General features: G+C 44.5%; 1 protein-coding gene across 1 annotated transcript in view; it reads left to right on the forward strand.

The window, feature by feature from the left end:
* Positions 1 to 11,656, forward strand: part of LOC308298695 (ankyrin-2-like) — a gene marked incomplete at its 5' end in the record, with an annotated part of 127,336 nt that extends 115,680 nt beyond the window's left edge. The window contains 4 exon segments of the mRNA XM_080742340.1: positions 7,951 to 8,034; positions 8,533 to 8,697; positions 9,381 to 9,572; positions 11,578 to 11,656. Of these exon segments, the coding sequence (XP_080598466.1) occupies positions 7,951 to 8,034; positions 8,533 to 8,697; positions 9,381 to 9,572; positions 11,578 to 11,592 (456 nt within the window). The 3' untranslated portion in view covers positions 11,593 to 11,656.
* Positions 11,657 to 13,026: the final 1,370 nt, after the last annotated feature.

Consider the following 13,026-nt stretch of genomic DNA (forward strand, 5'->3'; position numbering starts at 1 on the left):
AGCATCCTCTCCTGATTCAATAGGCTCAGTTAGTCAACACAGAAGACTTTCACCAGATTCCCCAATACCTGAGTTTGAACACGTATTGCCAGAGTCATATGCTGTTGCTATGGAACACAGGTCTTCATCACCTGAATCATTAGCTTCAGAAATAGAATTTGCCCCTCAGATTTCTCAGCTCTTTGAATTTCAGGACAGACCTCTATCAGTGGCATCAATTGATTCGTATTATTCAGTTGATGAATACAGATGTTTGTCTCCAGACTCCCCTCTGCCTCAGTGCATTCAGTCTGAGCCTAGTTTTTCAGTAGTGAGATACAGATCTGTATCACCTGACTCAATAGGTTCTGACATGGATTTGGAGTCAGATCTGTGCATTCCGTGGCTTTTTGAAGACAGACCAGCATCTCCTCATTCTGTTGCATCTGAAGATGAACTTGGCCTTTTGTCGCCTGATTCACCTATACCTGAGTTCAGACAAGCAATACCTGAACCTGTTCTATCCACTGTTGGACATAGATCCACCTCCCCTCAATCACTATGCTCAGATATAGAAGACGAGTCTATGTCTGAAACATCCATATTCTATGAAGACAGGCCCTCATCACCAGATTCAATAGCATCTGGGGATAAATATAGGGCTCTGTCACCTGATTCCCCCATACCTGAATACGGACAGGCAATACTTGAATGTATTACAAACACGTATCGATCAACCTCACCTGAGTCAATTGCATCTGATATTGAGTACATATTAAGTGAATACTTGATGTCTGGAACTTTTGATACTGAACATAGACCCGATTCCCCTGTATCTGTCTCATCAGAGGAGGGAGAGAGGCCGCTATCAGCTGAATCATTGACAGAATACAAACCCATGTCACCTGAGATGCTGACATTACTTAGAAATATCAGGTCAGTATCTCCAGAATCTACTGGATCTGTTGATGAACATAGGCCGCTGTCTCCAGATTCACCTCTTCCTGCTTTTACACAGGGTTTCGTTCAGTTAAGCACAATGGAAACTGGTTATAGGTCTTCATCACCAGAATCCTTAAGGTCAGACATGTGCTCTTCTTTGCTTGATGTGTCTTTCACAGAAAGCAGACCACAATCACCCACATCAGTGAGATCAGATGATGAATACATATCCCCTGAATCACCAATACCTGACTTTTCAAAAGCCATTGTAGAGTATCCCATGACAGTGAGAGACTTAACACTGGATGAATATTCTGGTTCAGATTCTGATGACTTAATGCCAACTGTGGAGTATTCTGTTAATGAACAGAGACCAGTTTCACCTGAGTCCATTGAGTCAGAGGCAGATGAATCATCAGTAACCGAACTTAACATCCCAGTGACTGCTAAATCAACCACTGAAGTTTTATCAACAACAATGCCTCATGGCACATCATCACAGGAATCAGCCATTCTGGTGGCAGAGTATAATCTGGATTATGAGGCTGAGCTGTGGAAGCTGATTTCTCAAGTGCATGACCCTCAGTATGTGGGGGAAACTTTCAGTAGCAAAACAGGGTTTATGAAATACGTTGGCAGCACATTAGAGTATGTAGAAACGGACAATGAACTAGATTGTGAAGAAAGATTTCAAACCAATCATAGTGACTCTGCCACAGAACCTGTTTCAGAAATATCCTCAGTGTCTACAATAGAAACTACCCAGGTTGATCATGAAAAACAGTCTGCTGTAAGCCCGCAATTCACATCTGTCACATTAGCTGGGCAATCACCACCACCAATGATTGAACACGTGACCTCTTCGCCAACCACCCCATACAGACAGACAGAGTATAGCTTTGAAGAAGCTGTCACTCAGTCAGGTCTAGAGTCAGCTGATGACCAGGGAGTTGTATCAATGTCTGAACCTGTGGATGGTAATAGGCCTCCTTCCCCAGATTCCCTCGCAGACTTCAAACCCACGTCACTTGAATCAGACATGTTGACAGAAATGAGTGCATCACCACCAGAATTGAACACATCCATTGATGAGTTTAAAGCACTCCCCCCAGATTCCCCCGTGGCTGAATTTAGAAAAGCATTACCAGAATGCATAACATCACTCAGGTCTGCATTGTCATCACCAGAATCTGTTGCGTCAGATACAGGTTCCATGCCTTTGGGTTTGGAACATTTGTCCACCGAGCATAGGCCAACATCTCCAGAATCGGGGACGTCAGATGATCAGGCTGAGAAAGACAGACCTCTATCACCCGAGTCAGATTCTGAATATCAACCTGTGTCACTTGAGTCAGCCATGCAAATGCTTGAACAAAGAGGCTCCTCCCCAGAATCGGCACCTGAGCTTAGTGAAAACAGGCGGCTATCTCCAGACTCACCTGTCCCTCAGTTTACTGTGTCACTGGTGGAATACACCACCACATGGACAACACGGGGGTCATCCTCACCCGACTCAGTGAGTTCAGATTCAGAGTGCGAGGTGGTTGTCACATCATCAAGAGCCATTGAAATTGAGAGGAGACTGTCCTCAGATGGATCCATATCATCTGAGTTCAAACGATTGTCACCTGACTCACCTGTACCCGAATTCATGAGAATATTATCATCCTATTTTATTGATGTCGGCCCTGAATCAATGTCGTCCTCGCCTGTGTCCTTGTCATCATCAGACAGTGAGTTTGTACCAATACCGTTTGATTACTACGTTGATGATAGCCTAAGGCCATGGACGCCGCAATCTGTTGATTCAGAAGAGGCGTCAGATTTAGGTTTGGAGCAGAAAGAGTGTTTTGTCTCTGAAGCAGAACATTTGAGTCATGTGACACCTGTTTCAACCGTTGAACATCTTCCCCTGGCTCCAGACGAAGGGCTTTTGGTTGTCGACCCATTTCTAACTTCAGCTAATGAGTCAAAGATTGAGGACGGACATTTCAAAACAGATCTTCTAAAGATAACCAGATCAGAATCAGAAACAATATCTGCATATGAGGAAAAGCTACACCATGAATCAGCACACACTTTGCAAACCACTCTCGGTGAGGAGGAATTGGAGAAGATACATGAAGACAGTCCTGTACACCCATCACCAGTGAAGGCCCAGGACATAGAAGAAACGGGAGGGGAAATCCTGTACGCCAGTGCTGGTGAACAAACACACACGACTGCCACACAGAGGGTAAGAGAAAGAGCATGGCCGTCTTTGCGAGGGGTTGCATCTCTTGCCACAGAGGAACACATTAACATGTCACTTGAATGGAGGACACTAACTGTGTGATTTTTTAACATGTCACTTGAATGGAGGACACTAACTGTGATTTTTAACAATGTGTCTGGATGAAGTGAGATCACAAAATGGAGTGTGCTCTGTTTTTTCTTTACGTGTCCAAAAATAAATTAAGTGATTACTAATTTCACTTTCTCCAAAGCTAGATCAACAGCTAACTCTTTTCCGCCATTGAAGTTATCATAGTCAAGTCACACATCTTACATCTAACCAGATGTTGCTTGTGTGGAAAATAATTGTTGTTTCATTGAATGGTGATGTTAAACTGGTGAAAATGAATGAAGTGAAGTTATTGGTGCATGCACCAAGTGTACGGTAATGTGTTCTTAATCAGATGGTAACTGACATTCATTTACAGGGTTCACCTCAAACATCAAAGGAAACACAGTTGCAGACAGAGAATAAAGTAGAAAACAAGCTGCTGCCCACTGCAACAGAGACACAAGAACTCGATCAGTCATCTGACCAATCGCACGATTTCTCTGAGGACTGGGAGCTGTCCCGGTCCAGTGAGCTTTTGTCACCGATGTCAAGTTCCTATCTGGTGCCACCGGATTACGATGCCATGTTTTCAGGACGCCAGGCCCCGAGAGCTTCCGAATGTAGCCGAGCCTCTCCGACAGTGAGTGAGTCCAGTCCAGCCTCCTCAGTGTTCAGTGATCCCCCTTCAGCTCAGGGTGTCACCCAGGCCACCCCCAAGGAAACTGCGGAAGACCCACAGTTCTCTCCAGACTCACAGTTCTGCATTGATGATAGCCTAAGGCCATGGACGCCGCAATCTGTTGATTCAGAAGAGGCGTCAGATTTAGGTTTGGAGCAGAAAGAGTGTTTAGTCTCTGAAGCAGAACATTTGAGTCATGTGACACCTGTTTCAACGGTTGAACATCTTCCCCTGGCTCCAGACGAAGGGCTTTTGGTTGTCGACCCATTACTAACTTCAACTAATGAGTCAAAAATTGAGGACGAACATTTCAAAACAGATCTTCTAAAGATAACCAGATCAGAATCAGAAACAATATCTGCATATGAGGAAAAGCTACACCATGAATCAGCACACACTTTGCAAACCACTCTCGGTGAGGAAGAATTGGGGAAGATACATGAAGACAGTCCTGTACACCCATCACCAGTGAAGGCCCAGGACATAGAAGAAACGGGAGGGGAAATCCTGTACGCCAGTGCTGGTGAACAAACACACACGACTGCCACACAGAGGGTAAGAGAAAGAGCATGGCCGTCTTTGCGAGGGGTTGCATCACTTGCCACAGAGGAACACATTAACATATCACTTGAATGGAGGACACTAACTGTGATTTTTAACAATGTGTCTGGATGAAGTGAGATCACAAAATGGAGTGTGCTCTGTTTTTTCTTTACGTGTGCAAAAATAAATTAAGTGATTACTAATTTCACTTTCTCCAAAGCTAGATCAACAGCTAACTCTTTTCCGCCATTGAAGTTATCATAGTCAAGTCACACATCTTACATCTAACCAGATGTTGCTTGTGTGGAAAATAATTGTTGTTTCATTGAATGGTGAAAATGAATCAGGTGAAGTTATTGGTGCATGCACCAAGTGTACAGTAATGTGTTCTTAATCAGATGGTAACTGACATTCATTTACAGGGTTCACCTCAAACATCAAAGGAAACACAGTTGCAGACAGAGAATAAAGTAGAAAACAAGCTGCTGCCCACTGCAACAGAGACACAAGAACTCGATCAGTCATCTGACCAATCGCACGATTTCTCTGAGGACTGGGAGCTGTCCCGGTCCAGTGAGCTTTTTTCACCGATGTCAAGTTCCTATCTGGTGCCACCGGATTACGATGCCATGTTTTCAGGACGCCAGGCCCCGAGAGCTTCCGAATGTAGCCGAGCCTCTCCGACAGTGAGTGAGTCCAGTCCAGCCTCCTCAGTGTTCAGTGATCCCCCTTCAGCTCAGGGTGTCACCCAGGCCACCCCCAAGGAAACTGCGGAAGACCCACAGTTCTCTCCAGACTCACAGTTCTCTCCAGGCTTCAGGCAAGCCCTCTCGGAGTTTGAAAAGGCAGTCTCTGAGTTTGGAACGCAGGAGCCGACGGTTTCCGAAGAAGAACTCCATAAGCGCCCAGAATCCTCGCTACACTCGGACTCTGATTTGGAGTTCTTTGACTGCCAGCAGGGCTTCGCAGACTTGTCTGATACAGAAATCGACCTGGAACCTGAGCATAGCTATCGGGTATCTGAGCCCTCATCCCCTAGCTATCGGATCTCTGAGTCCCCATCCCCTAGCTATCGGATCTCTGAGCCCCCATCCCCTATGCTTGGCAGCAGCCCTGAAGAAACAGGTTTCTTTAAAGAAAGCCCCCCTGAATACGCAGGTCAGTCTTTCCTTCGGGTGGATCATCATAAGCGCTTCTCGCCGGGCAGCGATTATGATTCAGAAGGTGCAAAAGATTACAGAGCAGAGAGGAACTTGCCTGGTTGTGAGGAGCTACCCTCCAGAGATGAGGCAGGCTTTGATGATGATGACGATGACTCTCTGGGAAGGGTAAGAGGTCAAGCATGAGCTCACCGCTGCCCTGGTTTGTGTCCTGCCTGCTCGGGCTGCTTGCAGTTGACATTAATTTAAGAAGGCTGCCAATCTAAAACACACAGCTTAAAGAGTTTTATTCAAAGAATTCAACTAGGAAGCTAATGAGTGCCATGTTTGCATGTGTGCATTCACCTTCTGTACATCAATGCAATAACAGAAAAGGTCTAACAACAACTTTGAGAAGAATGGAATATTGGATGGTGATTGGTGACTAAGTTGGTTTGCTGTGTTGACAACAGCTAATTTTGAACTAAACATTGACCTTCACAGGGTGTTGGGACATACTAGATGGTGTAACAACACTGTACTATATAAACCACTTCCACATTGGTTTTACCCTTTTGCTAATTTTGATTTTGGCTTGTTGTCATTTCCATCCATGCATGTCCGTTTTGGTCAAACCATCGATATATCCATCTGTACCTTCTCTTCATCTTCTTTCAATGTTGCGTTGTCCATAATGTATACTGTATCATTTCACACCCTCATCTATTGGTTTTAAAGAATCTCTCTGTCAAACTAAACTACAAAAGGCCAAATCCCATTGCTCAAACCAAGAGAAAAGAAGGGACAGGTTTTGCCTGCTGTTAGTATAGTACAGTATTTGCCTGCGGTGACACTGTGCACACGTCACATTGACGCGTACCGGCTGTGTGCTGTCTCTCAGGAGATAGCAGAGGAGCTAGGGATGCTGTCCTCTGATAGCTCAGAGGAGGAGGTGATAACCACCAGGGTGGTCCGACGCAGAATTATCATCCAGGTAAACCAGCATGAGCATGTACGCGTGAAGGGATGCTGTTCGTCCCCGGTGTGCAGTGTGGTGTGATGCTAGGCCAGTTGGTAGCAGTTGGCTGGCTGCTGTTTCTCTTGTGCGGCATTGAGTTAACAGGCAGGGGTGTCGCACCAAATTCTGGGTCCTGGGTACAAGGATTCACTGTGGGCCCCCCATGAATGTTCTTCCTAGGGGAGGGGGTTTAACCCATTTAGACTGGGAACGCATTATTACGCATTCTTTTGTGCTTTAACTATTGAAAAATAGCAGATATACAAGCTCACAGCGTGGCACGAGTGCCGCGCTGCGAGCTTGTAGATCTGAAAATTTGTGCAAGAATATTTCAAATCCTTCTAAGGTTTTTTGAAAAACCTGTTTCTATGTCAGTGGTGCTCAAACCTTTTCATGTGAAGGACCCCCACAATTATATGTATTTGGCCATGGACCACCATCTCAAAATATTTAGTTCCAGGGACCCCCCAGAAGCAAAATTTGAGTTAGAAATGTTTGCTTAAAAAATACAGATATTTCAAAGATTTGCACACATTTTCACAACTTTTCAAAAATAGCAGATCTACAAGCTCACATCGCTGCACTCGGTGCCGCGCTGTGAGCTTGTATATCTGCTATTTTTCAATAGCCAAAGTATAAAATAATTAAGGCCCCTCCACCTTGGGCCCTAGTAACTCAGTCCCACTTCCCCCCCTTGTGACGCCCCTGCCCAGTGTGCAGTGTGCTGTGATGCTAGGCCAGTTGGTAGCATTTATTTAGTGGCTGCTGTTTTTTTCGTGTGGCATTGACTTGACAGGTGTTGAGATCTTCTTGATAGCTGCATCGGGTATCGTAGGGAAAGATTTATAATAATACAACCTTTATTTAAGACCTATGAGGAAGCCTATGGCATTTTCTTTGTTCATTTCATTTCTGCATCATACTCATCCATTGTATGTGATGTTTTGTGGTGTTGTCAATGATTTTGTGTGTTTTCTTTTCTTCTGCACCCTCTCAACTTTAATTTGCTGTTGTCGAAATCTTGAAAATCAAAAGTCTACACAGGGGGCATGTTTGCAGTTGTTTGGGTGATTACATAAACCAGGGTTCTCAGCCAGTCGGTTGCAAGATATTCTGACGGCATCCCAATCCAAGCAACTTTAAATGAGCACTGTTATGTTGTGTGTAATATTGGGTACCACTGACTTCATTGATATTGTGAAATCCAAAGCCTCTGTATGCAACTAGTTGAGAATCCCAGGTATAGTGTGTAATGCTTAAATGGTGCCCTCGTGCGCTACCTCTGTAGCATAATTGACCTAATGGTGTGCTTGCTCCATTACAGGCGGATGATTTACCAGATATCACACCACAGACTGTGACGGAGGAGAAGTACACAGATGAGCACGGAAACATTGTAGTCAAGAAGGTACGATAATGTCTAAATCAGGGGTCAGCAACGTTTTGTGCCATGTTGTTATTTTCTACATAGTCAGTGTGCCATGTCATTGTCAACATCCAATTTTAAATTCATTCATTCATCAAATAAATTCTGACATGTTTTGATTGTCAGGACATTGTTATAATGATCCTTAGACTAAGAGCAATAACCCAACTGTCTCCCCGATTCCCTCCCCATGTCAAAGTTCAGAAATTTAATGAATATAGAATTATGTGCAGGATGTAATTTGTGAGCTTGTAGATCTGCTATTTTTGTCCCAATTACCAAGTCCCAATTCTATAAATGTTTTTGAAAAACGCATGTTTCAGCTTTTTCATGTTAAGGACCCCGCCAACCCCATCTCGAAATATTATGTATCAAGGACACCCCCCAGAAGAAAATATTTGAGTAATATTTGAGTTGCAAATGCAAAAGGAATTCACGATTTTCAATTGGTTAAAAAAACACTCCTCTCCTCTCCACCAGATTACGAGGAAGGTGATTCGTAAGTATGTGTCTGCGGACGGCGTGGAGAGGCAGGAGGTGACCATGGAGGGCTCTCCCCAGGAGATGGTTGCCATAGAACAGGGAGACGCTGTGTCCAGAGTGGTGAAGAGGACCGTGGTCCGCAGCTCGGGAGACCAGGCCGAGGTCAGTGGCACGGTGGCTATGACAGTCTATTGACACTTTTATGACTTTTATTATTTGTTGCCTTGGGTGTTCAAGCATTTGCAATACATGTTTTGCAAGATGTTCTTTTTTTCTCACTCAGACTGTACAGATACAAATGTGTATGACAGTGTTTTCAACCTTTTTCAGATCAAGCCTTTAGCCTCTCAGACCCAAAACGTAGAATATTTTGTTGTCCTTGAATACGATTTTGTCCACAATTCCAAGCTGTATTGATGTGGTACCATAGGATAGATACTGTAACGGGCAAACTTTGAGTTTAAGTACTGCAGATGTTTAACAACAATTTAACAATTGAGAGCATAAAATGAAACTAATTGGGTTTCATGTTACGCACTCAAGAGTTAAAAGATCTAATAAGGGTCCATTTGGTTTCCAACGCTCCATCATTTAGCTGGGGACCACCTGGAACCCCCTCAAGGACCACTGGTGATCACTGGTCTGTGATAGTTTTACACAGTAGATAAAAGTATACATAGTAAAATCCTCTCCTGTAAAAACATACCCAAATGGACCCATCCATTTTAACACAAAGGATGTAAATGTGTATATTGTTGCACACAAGGAACAGCCAAATATACATTGTTATAGATCATTCAGGTAACTTCATTTACACTGACAAACGCTTTGACCTCTGATTGCAGCTGACCTTCTCTGAGCCCCGGGCTCTGCAGGGCACCGCCACCGCCTCGGAGTTTGAGGTGGAGCCGGTGCAAGGTCGAAAGGTCAGCAAGGTGGTCAAGAAGACGGTGGTGAAAGGCGAGAGGATGGAGAAGCAGACGGGTGACGCCTCATTGGCTGCAGACCTCCCTTCAGCCAGAGAGGACTTCGAGAAGGTCAGTAGAGAACCAGCCCACAGCTTGTAGCTTGTAGATCAGTAGCCCCTTATAGAACCTCACCCGTCGCTGCATACTGTTGTGCTCCGAGATGAGGTCCTAGAAAGATGGCATAGCGATCGCTGGACTGCCGCAACAACGAGTTGGAAAACACTCGAAACGAAATTTTATCCAAAAAGTAAAGGTAGTTCCGAGCTCCCAGACTGTGGTTACCTAACCTCTGTAAATAAAACATCAACCACGGCGTTGGGAAAACGGTTTAAATCGCTTATTTAGTCTCATTAAATTCAGAAAAGCCCCCGGCGACAGGTGCAAGTACTGCCGCCGGTGGAGTTCCAGTTGAATGGGAAAACATTATTTTACTAGCGATTTAAGGGGTTCTTTCATGTCGTAGTTCATGTTTTATGTACCGATGTTAGGTAACCACAGTCTGGGAGCTCGGAACTACCTTTACTTTTTGGATAACATTTTGTTTCGAGTGTTTTCCAACTCGTTGTTGCGGCAGTCCAGCGATCGCTACGCCACCTTTCTAGGACCTCATCTCGGAGCACAACAGTATGCAGCCGAGCGACGGGTGAGGTTCTATATTGGGCTAGTAGATCAGCTGTTTTTGTCTCATGAAGAGGCATAGGTTAACTTTAGGGAGAAAAATCAGTGGCCTGAATTACCAATACCAATACAAATATCAATAAAATACCATTTCAGTCCATCTAGGACTCATTTTGATCCACATGGACTAGAGTGTTTAGGATGTTTTAAATGCACGTTGTCCAGGAATTATATTATCTTCATTGACAGTCCACCATCATACCTTGATTAAATATTGTCAAATATGTTTTTGAACTTGAATAACAGGGAAAACAATTCCTGTTGCAATCCTACTGTAGTGTTTAATACTTCCACTTTCTCCTCCTTCTCATCTTTCTCTCCTTGTGTCCTCCCTGGCTGTCTCCTCCAGGCACTGAGTTATGCGGGAGGCTTTGGGAAAGTCCTCCCGCCTCAGTTAGTAGAGAGAGAGATTGTTCAGGACGACGGTTCTGTGGTCAAAAGGTTCGACCAATAGAGCATGGCGGAGTGTTTAGAAAAGCCCCAACATTCATGTTGACTTGACAACTAAAACAAGGCTTTCCAAAAAGATAACTAACTGAAACTCTGTTGTGTGGTTTCAAAACTAACTACAACAAACTAAAATCACAGAAGATACCCTTAGTTGGTTTATTTGTAGTCTTTTTTGAGTCTCCCCCTGACAAATATCCCAATCAATAAAACTAGCAAAACTGTTTCAAAAATTAAGTAAAACTAAACAGGAAAAAGCGCTAGGGCTTGTTTGTTTCCATTGGGGTCCTTTCTACTCAATTCATCGAATCGAATTGTCACATTTAATGACAGACTAATATACAATACTATGCAAAGACATCAACTAAAGGAGTATTAACCGAACAGAAAAATATGTACTGTAAACTGTTTTTATTTTGTTTGTTTGAAGCTTCTGATAAATTGGACTTCACATGCTTCAGCCGCAGCGGGACACACCACCAGTGGTGGAAAATAACTAAGTACATGTACTCAAAGTATAGTACTTAAGTACAATTTTGAAGTATTTTTACTTTACCAGAGAATTTCCAATTCTTTTAACTTTTACTTCTGCTCCACTACATCACAGAGGAAGCATACATTAATTAATATACACATTTCTACAAGCTCACAATCCGGGGTACTGTAATGTATTTCTACATTACAGTATTGATACTTTTACTTAAAAAAAAAAGAATACCTTTTCCACCACTGCACTCCACCCCTTTGCTCCCATGGAATGGAGCAAAGTGGATGGAAGCGAACAGTAAAACTTCAGGTTCTGATTTAGGTGAAGTGCATGTGTGACCATTCCCTTACATGGAAGCATGGTGTGGTGTGACTTTAACCAAAGGTTGATGTAGCCTAAAGTGTTTATCATCCCATCCCTATTATTCACTCTGTCCTTCTCTCTTTCTCTCTGTGTGCACAGAACCCAGATGCGTAAGTCGCGCACCCAGAAGAGGACCGTGGTGAGGGATGGCCAGGGGAGACACGTGCACCTGGAGCGGCTGGACGACACCCCCGAGGCCCTGAAGCCCGACGCCCTGCAGAGACACCTGCATCTGCTGCTCCAACGCTACTGTGACGACAAGCCTGAGGAGGAAGAGGAGGAAGGGGAGGGGGAAGGAGATAAGAAGTGAGGAGAAATACGAGTGATAGGTGGATTCTACGGCACTGATGACACACCTGGATTCGAACCCTGGTCTACCCTACGTGGGTGACCAAACATCCACCGCTCATGCTATGGGGACCTCCGTTCCCCCGTCCCACCGCCCCCCCACCCCCCATTCCACATGAGGCTCAAAGCCTCAAGTCTGGCTTTTTAAATGAAATGCTTGAGAATAGATAGAGAAGTCCATTTTTGGGGATAAACCTGCAAGCTGTCCAGTCCAGCGGTGGCTATCCTGAGGGGAAATCTCCGGAGGGAGCCAACTACTAGATGGTTCTATTACGTCTTCACTTCTGGGCTGCTACTGTGCTGCACCCCCGTGTACAGTAACACACCTGCTGGTCAAACTGACTCCCCCCCCCCCCCCCCCCCCCGCGCTAACCCCACATGTCCCTTCAATCCCTCACGGCCCCATGGTGATACCCCAGTCTGCCATGGTTTTCCCAGCCCCGCATCATTTTGCTCACCCTTTATCGTGAACTGTCATGCACACAAGATTTACATCTTTTTGTTATGATTGTCGTCGTCCCCCTCCATGGCAAGTAAAGGAGCACTATTCTTATTTTTGTTTTGTGCTTTAATTCTTCTCTTCTGACTTCCTGTTTCGTTTGCTCATCTTGTGACCAAAGATAGCTGCCCTGTTTTTTGTCGGGTGACTTATGACGTTTGTGCTTATCCTTATCCCCCCCCCCCCCCCCACACACACACACACCCCCACTGTTGTTTTTGAGCTACTGCAGTCTGATTATAGGACAACACTTAACGAACGCAATGGCGGATCAAAGTTGAGTGGCATCTTGGGACGTTTGCCTCATGCACAGGCCTCTTCTGGAAGAACTACTGTAAAAAGAACATTTGTACATAGAGGAGAAGGGGAAACAAATCATGCTCGGACTGGGAAGCATAAAAATGTAAAAGCATTTAATACATTAGCCCACCTTTACCTGCTGTACATGTACTGTGCACCAATCAGAATCGCTCTGCTCTTCAAAGGTGTTTTAAGTCACAGATCAACGATGAGATTAATGTTACATAGAAAATAGAACAAATGAAGCCGCAGCTTTGGCAAGAAGACAACAAGAGGACTGAATGTGTAAATCTTCCATTGGTGACTGTAGGAGTCACTGAACCTCCCTAACTGGTGTATTTGAAAACCTATACTCATTTCATAGCCATGTACCTGCGCGTGCGCACGTCTCCGAAACATGC

The sequence above is a fragment of the Nannobrachium achirus genome (assembly GCF_963921795.1).
Source record: "Nannobrachium achirus genome assembly, chromosome: 14".
Taxonomy (NCBI): domain Eukaryota; kingdom Metazoa; phylum Chordata; class Actinopteri; order Myctophiformes; family Myctophidae; genus Nannobrachium; species Nannobrachium achirus.